This window comes from Hemiscyllium ocellatum, chromosome 36, assembly GCF_020745735.1.
Source record: "Hemiscyllium ocellatum isolate sHemOce1 chromosome 36, sHemOce1.pat.X.cur, whole genome shotgun sequence".
NCBI lineage: Eukaryota > Metazoa > Chordata > Chondrichthyes > Orectolobiformes > Hemiscylliidae > Hemiscyllium > Hemiscyllium ocellatum.
The window spans coordinates 15,100,226-15,117,685 of NC_083436.1; the positions used below are offsets into that span (position 1 = coordinate 15,100,226).

Here is a 17,460-nt window from a genome sequence, read left to right on the forward strand (position 1 = left end):
TCCTAAATGTCCGACAGAGAATAATTGTAATCTATGTTTTGAAGGAACTTGACAATGTCAATTGAAATGAATACTTGGTCATGTTTTCAAAGTTATGAAATTAACTTTCCAACAACATTGTTCAGGTAACAAAGATAGTATTTTACATTCACTCCTTTGCTGAAATGTGCTAAATGTCTATATTGCTAAGCATCTATATTGCTCATAAGCAGTTTCTAATGTAACAATTTGATTACCACTGTGATGTGATTCCTGTTGAGTATGAGTGCCATGAAGTTATCTACTGAAGCTAATAAGCTTAAACTTCCTGGTGGTTAAACTTCTCCTGGCCAAACGAAAACCTAGAAGACTGCAGCATGACAGTGTCTGTGTATCTGCTCTGCTAATTTAAGAATGGGAGGCATAAGTCCCCTTCATCTCACCTTATTGCAATGATTAATTTAACATACTCTGTATCAGCTTCCAGTCCTGGGATTGGTCAGACCCAGGATTCCTGTTCAGTTCCACTTCCATTCCCACCAAATACTGAAGGGACAGATTTATTGGCTTTGATGTACAATGTGTCAAACATGCCCATATGACACCACATAAACAGAAATCTAACTGGCATGTGGCTTCTGTATGAATTGCAAAATATAGTCAGTGACCTTCATCTGGTGTGACACAAACAAAAATTATGAGAATGCTTGAATATCGGAGGTACTGTAGATTTAGATTCCTTGAAATAACAGTACCAATGATTAATGAGTTTATAGACAATGTCCTTAATAAAGACCCTTATCCGCACATTACATACAAGAAACATTCCCTGTACATTTACTCCCAGATCATGAGTGAAGTGGTCAGAACATTTTCTAGCTCCCGAAATGTGATCTGGGAAAAAGTTACCTGGAAGGTCAGCATTTCCTTCTGGACTGGTGAGATGATCTGGGTGAGACCAAAACGCAAGTGAAGACCACCAAGTTTTGTTCATCGGTACATTTGTTCAAATCACATTCTCCCAACCATTCATTGTCTTGTAATTTTTCTGGTCAGCAAGTTATCTGAAATAATTGTGAAAGTTTACAGAGCTAGTTTAAGATCTCAAATGCCAAAAAAAAATCAGAGCTAATTAATATAAACCTTGAAATTTCTGTATGCCACACATTGTTTAATATACTGGCATAAAATTCCTTGCAGTGGAGAAATTAAGACATTTATTTTAACCAACTCTGTTAAAACAAAGGAATTCCACATAACTGCATTGAGTGTTCACTATCTAACATGACATAGCAGAAGAGCACAGTTGGCAGGCTGGCTGATTTTACATCCTTGCCTAAAGACAAAAAAAACCGCAGATGCTGGCATCCAAAGTGGACAGACTGGAAGAATACAGCAGGTCAGGCAGCAGAAAGTGTAGAAGTCAAAATTTCGGGGGTCACCCTTCTTCAGGACTGGGGGTGAGTGCGGGGGGAGCTGCAGATAAAGGGGGAGGCAGGGACGGGGTGATGAAGTGGGAACAGATGAAGATAGAGGATATTACCTGATCGGTCAATGGGAGGAATGAATCCACTTGGTGGCAGGGAGGGTGAGGGGTTGGGAAGGGAGTCAGGGAATGGGGAGGGAGGTTATTTGGAATTGGAGAACTCAATGTTGAGTCCGCCGGGCTGTGGGTTGCCCAGGCAGAATTTAAAGTGTTGTTCCTCCAGTAGGTGCTGTGCTTTGTATTGGCAGTGGAGGAGGCGAAGGATGTTCATGCTGGAGAGATGGTGGTTGGGGAAATTGAAATGTGTGGTGATTGGGAGATCTGGTCGGTCCCTGTGGATCAGGCTGCGATGATCGGTGAGCCGTTCCCTAAGTTAACGTTTGGTCTTCCTGATGTAGAGAAAAACACATCAGAAGCACTTGATGCAGTAAACTAGGTTGGAAGAGTGGCAGGTGAACCTCTACCTCATTTGGAAGGACTGTTTGGGACCCTGGATGGAGGTGAGGGGGGTGCGTATATCAGTAGGAATTGCATCTTCTCTGGATGATTTTACATCCTACCAGATATAAAGTAAAATCACATAGATGTAAACTAGACAGATAAATCAATTTGTATCAATTTACCACCAGATGTGTTGGATTAAACTTATCCCTTCAGTTTACATTGTTTGTAAGATTATTAGATTATGCTATAAATTATTTGTATAAAAGTGTGCCTTGCACTTATTCAAACACAAACAAATAGAATTTGGAAAGTACTCACTATTACTTGTTATTTCCCCTTGTCACCTGATAAGCCAATATAATTGATACAATGATTTCTTTTCTCACAAGCTCATCCAATAATACATAAAATGGAGATGCGAAGTCACATCCTAAATGGAATAAATGTCATTTTAAAACATCCAATTATAAAGCACCAAAGGGCCATCACAATCATTCATGAGAAACTTACTATAAACATTTTTGATCCAAACAGTAAGTGGCAAAATTATGATCTAGAATATGAAATGCAATAAGAAAATTGGCCTTGATACAATGAAATGTATTCTGATATAATGAGGAGTCAGGATAGCATTAGTGGTATCCCAAAATTTGAATATGTCAAGATCGTGAAATTTAGATTCCTGTAAAATTTAATGCTAGGCTATTTAAAAAAGAGATTCACGCTGCAATGTTTAGTATTCAAAACAAGCTTGGGGTTGGGCAATTCCCTGGAATTTGGCCAAAAACAGTCGAAAACAATTTGAAAAATCAAAAGCAGCAAATCATCAGCTAAATAAAACTATTGGAGAAGCACAGCCAGTCAGGCAACATCCGAGGAGCAGGAGAATCGTCGTTTCAATTATAAGCCCTTTATCAGGAATGAGGCTTGTGGCCCAAGCGGGCTGAGAGATAAATGGGAGGGGGGTGGGGCTGGGGGGGAAGGTAGCTGGGAATGTGATAGGTAGGTGAAGATGAAGAATGAAAGTGATAGGTTGGAGAGGAGGGTGAAGCGGATAGGTGGGAAGGGAGATGGACAGATTGGACAGTGCCAAGTTAGAAGGTTGGATCTAGGATAAGATGGGAGGAGGGGAAATGAGGAAATTGGTGAAATCCACATTGATACCGTGTGGTTAGATCAGATTCCCTACACAGTGGGGAAACAGGCCTTTTGGCCAAACAAGTCCACACCAACCCTCCGAAGAGTAACCCACCCAGAATCATTTCCCTTTGACTAATGCGTCTATCACTATGGGCAATTTAGCATGGTCAATTCACCTGGTCTGCACATCTTTGGACTAGGAGGAAATCGGAGCACCCGGAGAAAACCCATACAGACATGGGGAGAATGTGCAAACTACACACAGACAGTCGCCTGAGGCTGGAATCAAACCCAGGTCCATGGTGCTGTGAGACTGCAGTGCTAACCACTGAGCCACAATGCTGCCTGGTTGGAGGGTCCCAAAGTGGAAGATGAGGTGTTCTTCCTCCAGGCATTGGTGGTGGGTTTGGTGATGGAGGAAGCCCAGGAATTGCATGTCCTTTGCGGAATGGGAGGGGAGTTAAAATGTTCGGCCACAGGCTGGTGACGTTGTTTAGTGCGTGTGTCTCAGAGATGTTCCCTGAAAAATTCCACAAGTTGGCGTCCTGTCTTCCCAACATACAGGAGACCACATCAGGAACAACAGACACAGTAAATGACGTGTATGGGAGTACAGGTAAATCTCTGTCAGATGTGTAAGGATCCTTTGGGGCCTTGGACAGAGATGAGGGGGAGGTGTGGGCACAGGTTCTGCACTTCTTACGGTGGCAGGGGAAGGAACCGGGGGTACAGGGTGGGTTCATGGGCAACGTGGACCTAACAAGGGAGTCGCGGAGTGAATGGTCTCTCCAGAACCAGTTAGGGGTGGGGAAGAAAATATATCCCTGGTGATGGGTTCTGTTTGTAGGTGGCAGAAATAGCGGTGGATGATACAATATATCCTGAGGTTGGTGGGGTGGAAAGTGAAGACCAGGAAGATTCTGTCCTCGGTGCAATTGGAGGGGTGCGGTTCAAGGACAGAAGTGCAAGAAGTGGAGGAGATGTGCTGGAGGGCATCAATGACCATGTGTGAGGGGAAATTGCGGTCTTTGTTCTACGGGGACTTGGTCCTCCTGGGAGCAAATGCGGCGGAGGTGGAGTAATTGGGAATAAGAGATAGCATTTTTATAGGAGGTAGAGTGGGAGGAGGTGTAGTTCAGATAGCATTGGGAGTTGGTGGGTTTGTAATAGATGTCTGTGCTGAGTCAGTTGCCGGAAATGAAGATGGAGAAGTCTAAGAAGTGGAGGGAGGTATCTGAGATGGTCCAGGTGAACTTGAGGTTGGGGTGGAAGGTGTTCGTGAAGTTGATGAACTGTTCAGCCTCCTCATGGGAGCACAAGGTAGTGCCAAGCAGTCATCGATGTAGCGGAAGAAATGATGGAGAATGGTGCCGGTGTAGCTATGGAAGATGGACTGTTCCACACATCCAACGAAGAGGCAGGCATAGCTGGGACACATGCAGGTGACTTTTGGGAGGATTGGAAAGAGAAATTGTTGAGGGTGAGGACAAGATCAGCCAATCAAATGAGAGTGTCAGTGGAAGGGTACTGGTTGGGTCAGCATGAAAGGAAGAAACAGAGGGCTTGGAGGCCTTTGTCATGGCAGATGGATGTATACAGGGACTGGATGTTCATGGTGGAATTGGTCCATGGAGGCATTGGGGGCCAGAGAATTGAAAGTCATGGAGGAGGTGGAGGGTGTGGGTGGTGTCCCAAATGTAGGTGGGGAGTTCCTGGACCAAGGGGAACAGGACAGTGTCAAGGTATGCAGAGATAAGGTCGGTGGAGCAGGAGCAGGCTGAGGCGATGGGTTGACCGGGGCAGTCAGATTTGTGAATTTTGGGTATAAGGTAGAACCAGTTGGTGCGGGGTTCCCAGACAATAAGGCTGGAGGTTGTGGGTGAAAGGTTCCCTGAGGTGATGAGGTTGTGTATGGTCTGGGAGATGATGGTTTGGTGATGGTGGGTGAGGTCGTGGTCAAGGTGGCAGTAGGAGGAGATGTCTGCAAGTTGGTGCTTGGCTTCTGCAGTGTAGGTATCAGTGTGCCATAGTACCACCATGCCCCCCACCACTTGTCTGCTGGTTTGATAGTGATATTGGAGTTGGAGAAGTGGGAGTGGAGGGCTACGCGTTGCGAGGGTGAGAGGTTGGAGTGGGTGAGGGCGGTGAACAGGTTGAGGCAGTCAACGTCACAGTGGTAGTTGGAAGTGAAGAAATCAAGGGCGGGCAACAGTCAGCACGAGGTATCCAGAAGGATGGGGTGTGTTGAAGGTGGGTGAAGAGGTTCTTGGGGGGAGAGGGAATGGGGGTTGGCAGGAATCCTGATGGAAAAAGTAAGCAGAGGGTGGGGGCAGCGCAAGAAGTGTTGGATGTCACAACACATACTCAAGACTCATTGTTCAACCACAGTGACGGGGAGGTCTGGGGGGAAGGTAAAAACATGACAGGGCTGAGAGCTAGGACCTGGTGTGGGACTGGAGCTGGGAGTGGAGGCAGAGACTGTTACTGGAATGGGTGTGGTTATGGGGTCATGGATAACATCACCAATGGAAGTGATGCTCACTCTGGGAGTCAGGGAGGCAGAAGTGGTGCCTTTGGTGGCATCTGCAGAGGCGGTGGTGACGTAACATATGATGTAAGCAATGTTATCAGCAGTGTTCAGGTGAGTGACATAGGTGAGGGCAGAAGTGGCTGCGGCAGGAGCAATTACGGGACAGAAGTGACAGTGTATTGGCGCGACCTTGTGCTCCCATGAGGAGGTTGAACAGTTCATCAACTTCACTAACACCTTCCACACTGACCTCAAGTTTACCTGGACCATCTCAGACACCTCCCTCTGCTTCCTGGACCTCTCCATCTCCATTTCCAGTGATTGACTCAACACAGACACCTACTACAAACACACCAACTCCCACAGCTACCTGGACTACACCTCCTCCCACCCTGTCTCCTGTAAAAACACTATCCCTCATTCCCAATTACTCCACTACATCTGCTCCCCGGAGGACCAATTCCACCATAGAACATCCCGAATGGCCTCCTTCTTCAAAGACCACAATTTCCTGCCCACGTGGTCAACAATGCCCTCCACTGCATCTCCTCTACTTCCTTCACTTCCACCCTTGAACCTCACCCCTCCAGTTGCAACAAAGACTGAACAGTCCTGGTCCTCAACTTACATCCCACCAACCTCCGGGTACAATGCATCATTTTCCATTACCTACAAACAGACATTCCCATCAGGAATATACCTGCATTCCAAAGAGCCCATTCCCTCCGCGACTCCCTTGTTAGGTCCATGCCACCCCCAACCCACCCTCCACTCCCAGCACCTTCCCCTGCAACTGCAAGAAATGCAAAACCTGCATCCACACCTGCCCCCTCACCTCCGTCCAAGGCCCCAAAGGATCCTTCCACATCCAACAGAGATTTACCTGTGCTTCCACACATGTCATCTACTGTGTCCATTGCCCCTGATGTGGTCTCCTCTACATTGGAGAGACAGGACACCAACTTGCAGAACTATCTCTGGGATAGATGCACTAACAAACTCCACCACCCTGTGACTGAACACTTTAACTCCCCCTCGCATTCCACAAAGGATATGCAAGTCCTGGGCCTCCTCCACCACCAAACCCTAACCACCTGATGCCTGGAGGAAGACCACCTCATCTTCCATCTTGGGACCCTCCAACCACACAGGATCAATGTGGATTTCACCAGTTTCCTCAATTCCCTTCCCCGCACTTTATCCCAGATCCAACCTTCCAATTTGGCACCGTTCTCTTGAACTGTCCTACCTATCCATCTTCCTTCTCACCTATCACTCCACCCTCCTGTCTGAACTATCACCTTCACCCCAACTTCATTTGCCTATCATATTTCCAGCTACCTTCCCAACAGCCCTACCTCTCCCCCCCCCCCCACCCCCCCCCCCCATCCCATTTATCTCTCAGCCTCCTTGGGCCACAAGCCTCATTCCTAATGAAGTGCTTAAGCTCAAAACATCGATTCTCCTGCTCCTCAGATGCTGCCTGATCAGCTGTGCTTTTGCAGCACCACACTCTTTGACTCTGATCTCCAGCATCTTCAGTCCTCACTTTCTCCTGAATAAAACTGTTGTACGGATCTTTGTTTTCCAGACACCGCTGCATTTAGCTGTCCTGAGTGGAGATCTGCCCACAGTCCAGCTGCTCTGTGAGCAGGTAAGTTCAAAGGACAGAAACATTTCCTGTCGTCCTGTGTTGTACTTCCCGTTACTCAAGCATTTTAACAAATAGACAAGATTAGCTCTTTCCATCTGATGTAGGTGATTTAGTATCTGATTGAAACAAAAATCTTCCTTGCTCTAGGATATATTGTAGCGTTCAAATTTGGAAAAAAGTTGCCAAAATTGGTGATTTAACATTAAAGCTTTTTAAAAGTTTAAGATTTCATATATGAGCTAGGTTAATGTTGATCTGTTAAATATTGTTCATTTTTCACACATTTCCAGTAGAAAGTGTATCATTACAGCCTTGTGCATCACAGTACTTAGGCAGCTTCACCAAAACTGATGAAAGGCGTAAAAATGAAGGAACTGAGAAGGCTCATTAGCAAGATCCAAGAATAGCTTTCCTCATTCAATCAATGCATGTAACTATTGCAGGATTATTTAAGATTATTTAAGCACCCATTTCCCACAAGAAGTTTTACAGCAGTTAATTATAACTAAACATATACTACAGCACAGTTGACCTGTAGTGCAAAATACATGGAAGGTGGTGCAATAACATTGATTCCAGTCTTCATTAAGCCTTGATTTATTCCTTACCCAACAGCCCAGTCTATAAATTAGACAGCCCGGGGAGACATCATAATGCAGCTGTTTGGATTTTAATTTAAAGTAATAATGCAGATTAATTTTGCAATCTCCTTAGCAATCAACTGTGATATAACCTCCCAAGATATGTTCTAATCAACCTGTTTAGAACCATTACAAACACCGGTGGAGCAGAAGGGACTTAAACACTCCTAGTTCAGATATAGGGGCATTCCCATCACATGAGCCCTCAATATATTTTCTAAGCAACCTGTTCAGAGATGTTATTACATCCCTGTGGAGCAGGTAAGACTTGAACCTGGTTCTCCTGGCTCAGTATAACCTCTCAAGATTTTTATAGAATTCAAATTTCATAGTCTGCCATGGTCAGATTCAAGGTTAGGTCCTGGAGGATTAGCCTGGGTTCTGAATTAGTTGTCACCTCCCTCGTATAACCGCTCTAATAAATTCTAAGGTGAAATACCGAGATTGATCCAATCGTGACAGGAACTGAAGTCAGTCATCTAGTCACTCAAGTCTTTTTCCATCATTCAATCAGATGGTGGTTGATTTGCACCTTATTCTTTTTACTTGCCTTTGTTCCATGATTTTTTTTTCATAGCTTCATATGATAGGAGTCTTTCAACCTCTGCCTTAAAAATTTAATTGATTCAGCTGTCATCATATTTTAGGGTGAGCGTTCAAGATTTTCACTTTGATCAGAGTGTAAAAAGATATTGAGATTGTGCTCCTTGTTCTTGCAGAGGAAATTGTTTCTTTATAACCATACTATCAAAGCCCTTTATCATTTAATAACCCTATTTAAATAACACTTTAACATTCTCAAAAAGGTTGCAGACAAAATTGTGCACCATCTCCTCAGATTTTCTCACTTTAAACTCAATTATTCTAGTGAATATTCACTTTACACATCATCATTCAAACTGTACGTGTTACATCCTCTGGAGATTTTCCTGGGTTTGATTAATCACATAACATGATAATACACAAGTTCGTGTCCTATTCATTTTCCATTGTTGCATTCTTCCTCACATTTCCCCAAACACCTAGTCTCTACCTCTTTCCCATTTCCTAATATTGATTTCTCCTCAATCCCTGTCCCCTCATCTACCTTCCAAATCTCCATAAACTTTGTCTCTCCCCAAACTCCTATTCCTCATGCCACAACCAACCCCAACATCAAGCGACTCCAAAGTCAAATAATAGCAAATTCCCCTGAATGCTTTACTTGAATCTATTTCAAATCTTATCTGAACCTTATTTGAATCCTCCACACTCAAAGATAGTGCAATCCAGGTCCTAATCACATGTTGCATGATCTTGTTCTTGCTCAATTCTCTTTTACTACTTTTACTAATTACTTTAAATCCATACCTTCTCATTTTCATTCATCCCTGTTGCTCTTTCCAGACCTCTCAATTCAATGTTTCAACCAGACATCATCTCAGCTTTCACTTCAGCAAGGAAAGCTGTCCCAACTTTTTAATCTATCTTCATGAATTCCTCATCCCGAAACCGCTTCTGCACCGTCTCCAGTGCCTTCACATCCTTCCTAAAGTGTAGCACCTCCCTAAAACTGAACATAAACATTCCAGGTGAGATTTACCTGTTGTCTTATAAAGAGATACACCACATCATACAATTTATGACAGCTCATTTGGCTAACTAATTAACCAAAGATGAGAAGATTGGCCAAGCAACGTTTTCTTAACCCATTTTTAACTTGACCATGTTGTTGTTCAGTTGATTCTTACATCTATACTTTACAATCAATTCCATTATGCTACATGGGATGGCTAAGAGATCTGCAGTTTTTTTTACAACTTTTTAATCTGCTTTCTTTATTATGGTATACACAAAGTCTTGCACAACTTTAGCTTTACCAGCAGATCACTTGCCCCTCTTTCTTCTCTGTACTTTCAGCTATAGGTGCAGCTTACAGGTTTCCTGTTTTTCTCAATTCCTTCATAGCAACTACCTCTATATCTTGCTTGTTGATGTGGCTTAACTATCAAACTGACCTCTTGTTGTTGCAATCACTTGTAATCCCTGTATCATGTTAAATGAACAGTGAACAAAAGGTTGGCACTAATTTGTCTTCATTTCATATAAATTCATTTCTTATAATAGACCAATTGAGACGAAGAGCAAACTAATAATCACCTAAACTAAAAAAGGTCAAGGCTAATTATTTTCAAACATAATACTAATTCTAATTTTTAGCATCCTGATACACACACCAAGAGAATTGACTGTTATACTGGATTCAACACGCAACTTGTTTCCTCTTTTTAATTTGAGTGCTGTTAAAGTTGCATTTGGGAAGGAAGTTAAAGTCTTTCTGTGAGAAGTAAATAGAAAGACCTCCCATGGAAACTGATTGAAGGAGAGGAGGCCCCAGCCACTCAGCACTTAGCCTTCAGGGAAGATTTGTGAAATAACTCCACAGAGGTGGGTAGCCCATCACCAAGTCATCTTTTATTTACACATGGAGAGTCCTTGACACTGATCCAGCTCTCAAAGTGAACAGAGCCTCTGACACTCCTGTATATATCTGTCAACCAGGTTTCCCTGATTGAATCAGGTTAACATCCCCAATCAGGGAGCTCATATTCTGTTAGATCCACCTGGCTGACCTCATTACAATCACTACATTCCTCTCCTCTGAGTCTGAGGACATAGGCCAGTTCTTTTTTTTTGTAGCTCCACTTGGGGTGTTTTTTTTGCTCCAGCATCTTAAAAACAGCAGAAGGTTGAGGCACAACCTTTACCCAGAATGTAGACATTGCTATCACATAAAGCAGTTGAGACCATTAGCATGAATGCATTTAAGGAGAAGGTTCACAGATACATGAGTGAGAAAGTAAGATATGCACATGATGAGAGATGAATTAAGGTGATGGAAAGTATGTTAAGCATGAATACCAGCAGGATTAGTTACATTGAAGGCCCTCTTTCTGTCCTTTGAGTTCTATGGAATATCTACCATTTCCATCCCGAGTTTAAAAAAAAGACAAGTAGAGTGAGAAGGTGGAGGATAGAAAGAATAAAAACAGAGTCTTTTAAGAGAGAAGCAGAAGTGACGGACACATCATGACACTTCTGTTGGGATGGATTTCCATAGTAAATAAATATGAAAAAGAAAATGAGTAAAGTTTATGTGAAATAAATTCACACTGATGTTGTGCCTATAAAAATAAACAGATTATTTAAATTATATATTCCAATGTCAACGTTTATAAGCAAAACCATCAATGTAAACCTTTTATGTTGTCAGAATAGTCTTCACTAGTGATGGTGCTGAAACACTACAAGTTTGTACTTAGTTCCTTTACCTGTATTGTGGAAAGCTTCTTACATTCCAAGTAACTTTGCTTCTGTGCTTTCTGATTGGATGTTTCTACCCTGCACTAATTATTCTCCATCTTCCAACCTGCTTTAATTTAAAACTATACATTGCCCTAGTGGTCCGTGTTAAAGAGAATAGAGAGAGAATATTGTGGGCGGCACGGTGGCACAGTGGTTAGTTGCCTCACAGCGCCAGAGACCTGGGTTCAATTCCCGTCTCAGGCGACTGACTGTGTGGAGTTTGCACATTGTCCCCGTGTCTGCGTGGGTTTCCTCTGGGTGCTCTGGTTTCCTCCCACAGTCCAAAAATATGCAGATTAGGTAAAAATAATGACTGCAGATGCTGGAAACCAGATTCTGGATTAGTGATGCTAGAAGAGCACAGCAGTTCAGGCAGCATCCAAGGAGCAGCGAAATCGACATTTCGGGCAAAAGCCCTTCATCAGGAATAAAGGCAGTGAACCTGAAGCGTGGAGAGATAAGGTAGAGGAGGATGGGGGGTGGGGAGAAAGTAGCACAGAGTACAATGGGTGAGTGGGGGAGGGGATGAAGATGATATGTCAGGGAGGAGAGGGTGGAGTGGATAGGTGGAAAAGGAGATAGGCAGGTAGGACAAGTCCGGACAAATCATGGGGACAGTGCTGAGCTGGAAGTTTGGAACTAGGGTGAGGTGGGGGAAGGGGAAATGAGGCAACTGTGAAGTCCACATTGATGCCCTGGGGTTGAAGTGTTCCGAGGCGGAAGATGAGGTGTTCTTCCTCCAGGCGTCTGGTGGTGAGGGAGCGGCGGTGAAGGTGACCCAGGACCTCCATGTTCTTGGCAGAATGGGAGGGGGAAAAATGTTGGGCCATGGGACGGTGTGGTTGATTGGTGCGGGTGTCCCGGAGATGTTCCCTAAAGCGCTCTGCTAGGTGCCCAGTCTCCCCAATGTAAAGGAGACCGCATTGGGAGCAACGGATACAATAAATGATATTAGTGGATGTGCAGGCAAAACTTTGATGGATGTGGAAGGCTCCTTTAGGGCCTTGGATAGAGGTGAGGGAGGAGGTGTGGTCGCAGGTTTTACAGTTTCTGCGGTGGCAGGGGAAAGTGCCAGGATGGGAGGATGGATTGTGGGGGGGGTGGACCTGACCAGGTAGTCATGGAGGGAACAGTCTTTGCGGAAGGTGGAAAGGGATGGGGAGGGAAATATATCCCTGGTGGTGGGGTCTTTTTGGAGGTGGCGGAAATGTCGGCGGATGATTTGGTTTATGCGAAGGTTTGTAGGGTGGAAGGTGAGCACCGGGGGGCGTACTGTCCTTGTTACGGTTGGAGGGGTGGGGTCTGAGGGCAGAGGTGCAGGATGTGGACGAGATGCGTTGGAGGGCATCTTTAACCACGTGGGAAGGGAAATTGCGGTCTCTAAAGAAGGAGGCCATCTGGCGTGTTCTGTGGTGGAACTGGTCCTCCTGGAAGCAGATACGGCATAGATGGAGGAATTGGGAATATGGGATGGCATTTCTGCAAGAGGGAGGATGGGAAGAGGTGTAATCCAGGTAGCTGTGAGTTGGTGGGTTTGTAAAAAATGTCAGTGTCAAGTCGGTCATCATTAATGGAGATGGAGAGGTCCAGGAAGGGGAGGGAGGTGTCAGAGATGGTCCAGGTAAATTTAAGGTCAGGGTGGAATGTGTTGGTGAAGTTGATGAATTGCTCAACCTCCTCGCGGGAGCACGAGGTGGCGCCAATGCAGTCATCAATGTAGCGGAGGAAGAGGTGGGGAGTGGTGCAGGTGTAATTACGGAAGATCGACTGTTCTACATAGCCAACAAAGAGACAGGCATAGCTGGGGCCCATACGTGTGCCCATGGCTACCCCTTTGGTCTGGAGGAAGTGAGAGGATTCAAAGCAGAGATTGTTAAGGGTGAGGACCAGTTCGACCAAACGAATGAGAGTGTCGGTGGAAGGGTACTGTTGGGGACGTCTGGAGAGTCAAAAATGGAGGGCTTGGACGCCCTGATCATGGCGGATGGAGGTGTAGAGGGATTGGATATCCATGGTGAAGATGTGGCGTTGAGGGCCGGGGAAACGGAAGTCTTGGAGGAGGTGGAGGGCGTGGGTGGTGTCTCGAATGTATGTGGGGAGTTCCTGGACTAGGGGGAAATAGGACAGTGTCGAGGTAGGTAGAGATGAGTTCAGTGGGGCAGGAGCATGCTGAGACAATGGGTCGGCCAGGGTGGTCAGACATGCGGATCTTGGGAAGGAGGTAGAACCGGGCAGTGCGGGGTTCCCAGACTATGAGGTTGGAAGCTGTGGGTGGGAGATCTCCTGAGGTGATGAGGTTCTGTATGGTCTGGGAGATGATGGTTTGGTGATGGGGGGTGGAGTCATGGTTGAGGGGGCAGTAGGAAGAGGTGTCCTCGAGTTGGCGTTTGGCTTCAGTGGTGTAGAGGTCAGTGGTTTACTGCCTTTATTCCTGATGAAGGGCTTTTGCCCGAAAAGTCAATTTCGCTGCTCCTTGGATGCTGCCTGAACTGCTGTGCTCTTCCAGCACCACTAATCCAGGTTAGGTGAATTGGCCATGCTAAATTGCCCGTAGTGTTAGCTGAAGGGGTTAATGTAGGGGAATGGGTCTGGGTGTGTTGCGCTTCGGCGGGTCGGTGTGGACTTGTTGGGCTGAAGGGCCTGTTTCCACACTGTAAGTAATCTCAATATTAAATGTTTTAAAATCTTGTGGCATGTTCACTGTTAAAATCACAAGAATTGAAGGTTCTCCTTTGCAAAATTTGTGAAGTACTCAATAATTTTGTTCACAATCAAAAACAAATAATTGAATTCTATTTTAGTAAGGCATTATTTTTCCATCAATAAATTATATCACATTGCCTTCTGAAGTATCTCTATTTGCAGAATGCCAGTGCTGAACTTTAGTTGGATCCAATGTATAAAAGATTGACTTTGGTACTTTGTTTCTTGGAGTTCTGTTTCATTTCTTTGGCTGCAGAAGTGGATGCTGTCACTAGTATTCTTGCTGATGTCCTCCAGATGACTGCAGGGATTTCTAGTGGCAATATATCTGTACAGAATAGAGGGAAGTGATTTATGATTTGGTTCCACTTTTTCCTCAACTCAAAAGTGTCAACCATCCATTTCTGCAAAACCTTTCTGTTCACATTACAGTACTAGAGGCAAGTACACCTGTCTCTGAATACAGACTGTTCCCTCTCCTTTCAGACTCCAGACTCTTACTCAATAGGACATTGTTCCCTCAGCATCAGTGAAGTGAAATTTGAACTTAAGATCTGATCAGTTTTGCCTTCCAGTTGCATAATATTACCATACTGATGTGTAGTTGGATGTAATGAGAAATGACATTGATAAGAGCACAGCCTCTAGGAGGTATGCGCTATCTCATTTGCAACAGTGATGGGTTTTTTTTAAGTGCCAGAATCTGCAACCTCTGGCTGATTTACCATCTGTCTTGAGGTTGGTGTGATGTCTGATTCTGTGGCTGATGAACCCACTGTCCCTCTGATTGATGTGTCCCCTGTCCCTGTGGCTGATACACCCTCTGTGTGTGGCTGAAGAAAGTGAGAGAAATGTTTAACCATGGTACTATAGCCATTATTAATGTGGACAGGCTTGAAATTGTTTTTTACTTGCCATCGCTTTCATAAGTTTATACATGCCCTCTAATAGACAGTTCAGTGCAGGGCAGGTTTGCTCACAAATAGTTGCCCGAGTATGAAGACAGGAAGAACATTCAGCCTCTCTGTATTTAATCATTGTGCCATCCTCCTCAATTGCCACTACCGCTCTGCTTTCAAAAATGGGTCTGTTCTCTTGGTAGCCTCTAAGGAATTGCCTGATGGCAAATGAGGAGATATGACAGTCCAATCTTCAAAACCTTGTCTCTGACTTGCTTTTTGGAGACAAAATTAATTGCCCACAGCTCACCTGTTTAATAATGTTGAGTTGCAAAATCCAGTATTAAGTGTACCTAATTAAGTGCAAGAATCTCCTTAAAAGGTTATCAGTTAGCTAGGATATTCTGTCTTTGTGTATTGCCATTGCATTTTCTAGCATGCTTTCAGATTACTTTATGAAGATTTGCAATGTGATTCAATTTTAAATGTCCCCGTCAAGCTGAATGGTTTCATGTAATAGTAAGATTGTGGATGAAATTTGAACTTTACCAGCTGTTTGGGTAACTATTTCTGACTGTGTAGTAGATATGTCTATTGCTAAAACAAAACTGCATTGGTCTTCAATTTGCAATTCTTTGCAAAAAATTATAACTTTCCATGTATTGATAAGATGGAATCCAAGCTGGAAAATATTATTTTGTAGATTTCTAATGGACAACTGTAGCATTGAGGAAAGTTGGATACTTTCCAGGACCAAAAGTGACAGAGTTAGCTTGTTAATGAATTTGCACAGTATACAGCAAGAGTAGCCAGGGAGCAGTCAAATGAGTTTTCTCTCCTTGATATCCTAGTTGAGAAATCAGCTAGTGTGCCCCTTACTACTGCCTATCACAGACATGCTTTCACATATTAGAACAAACATTGGGATTCCCACAATTCCAAGCACTAAGTTAACTTCATCAGTAACCTCAGAAGTAGGGCCCAAGTTAAAAGAACTCCATAGAGGCCGGTATCCTATCGCCAAGTCATCCTTTACTTACACGTGGAGAGTCCTTGACACTGATCCAGCTTCCTCAGAGCCAACTCTGAGTGAACAGTACCTCTGACACTCCTGCTTATATCCACCAGTCTTTCGGACATATGCCACACAGTGGTATCTTGCCAGCACTGAAGTTCACATACGACATTAAGCATTTGTGCAATAGGCAAAATGTCTTAGGTCCTCTCATGAGTCTGCACATTATATTGCAAGAAACAGCCTGATCAGAGAAAACACTATCCCAAAGGATGGCTTTATTGCATCCTACTTCAGCATTATGCTTACAAGGTGCATAAATAACTTATGTAGTGATTGTAAAGGTTAGCCAGTCGAACCTCATAGAATATGAATTTCCTGATTGGACCAAGGTAGCAGCCCAATCAGGGAGCCTTGGCTGTCAGATATGAGTTGTAGACAGAAAGAATATGGGCATGCACTATATCTGTTTCAACTCAACAAAATTTGTGACATTTATTCTCTAGTTTATTTCTCAAGAAAATGTTTCGACCAATTAGAATCAACCTGCTTGGCTTAAAATTTAAATAAGGCTTAGCAATTAACTGTCAGTCATTATTAATGCATTCTCCATGACAACACCTCTACAAGTAAGAGTCAACCTGCCAACCAATCAGCAGTCCACTCTCATTTAATATAAGTATTGTTTTCTCTTTACCCTACTTGCGAATCATTCTGATGAGTGCAAAATGAGAAGCTTCAATGAAATGTGTGTTTCTTTAGCAATAATCAAATACAACATGAATCTTCATCGTCATCTGCAACTCATTCTATTAAATGCATTTGTTATACTATCCTATCTTAAATCTGATACTTTCTGAAAGATTTGTGTACAAACATGATATATTGAATGAACAATTGCATAGAAACTTCAGTCAATAAGAATAAATGTTTAATTAATTATGCTAAAACCTCTTTGAATTATTGAAACAAGCCCAGAAGGTCAATGTGACCCTGATTTATGTTACAGGTTAAACACTTCCTATATGAGGTGACCTCCTCCTTAGCCAGAATCTGGCCTAATTTTTCTCTTGAAGGAATACCATGAATTAGCATCAGTCAGTAATCTGTTCAAGAGGTCTACTATTCTCTGAAAATTTAGAAATACCTGCCATCTAATTTTGCAATTATTTAACATGTACCTGTCTAACCTATCCAGTTGAAATAATAGTCCACGTGAAAACATTGTAGCCTCTTTGCTGCTTTTTAATAGTGATTTAAAATTGCCTGAGTGTACACTTTTATAAAGCATACAACCCTGTCTGAGTAACAAAATTGTTTTATACTGCAAATCGATCACGATGCTATCCTCGGATTCTTTCCAAAACTTAAATATCCCCCATCATGTGTGGAGATTTAAAGTTGCCACAGTGCTCTAGTAGAGGCTTAATTGATGCCTTGAGCAAAGGCAAAATGGCATTCTTTGGTTCGTAATGACTTGTACCATGAATATATTTTTTTTTAATTTAGCTACAGTTTCACTGTGTTTAAAATACATTTGGTCATACATTGTAAAAATTATGTCTGTTCAAATCAACTCTAGTCCCTGTAGGATGTGTATATGTAGCAAGGAAGATCCCCATTC

The 17,460-nt window shown here is 43.5% G+C and overlaps 1 protein-coding gene across 1 annotated transcript in view; it reads left to right on the forward strand.

The window, feature by feature from the left end:
- Window positions 1-17,460, forward strand: part of LOC132833283 (uncharacterized) — an 82,910-nt gene that overhangs the window by 22,055 nt on the left and 43,395 nt on the right. The window contains exon 4 of the mRNA XM_060851446.1: window positions 7,171-7,233. Coding sequence (XP_060707429.1) covers window positions 7,171-7,233 — 63 coding nt within the window. The remainder of the gene's footprint in view (window positions 1-7,170; window positions 7,234-17,460) is intronic.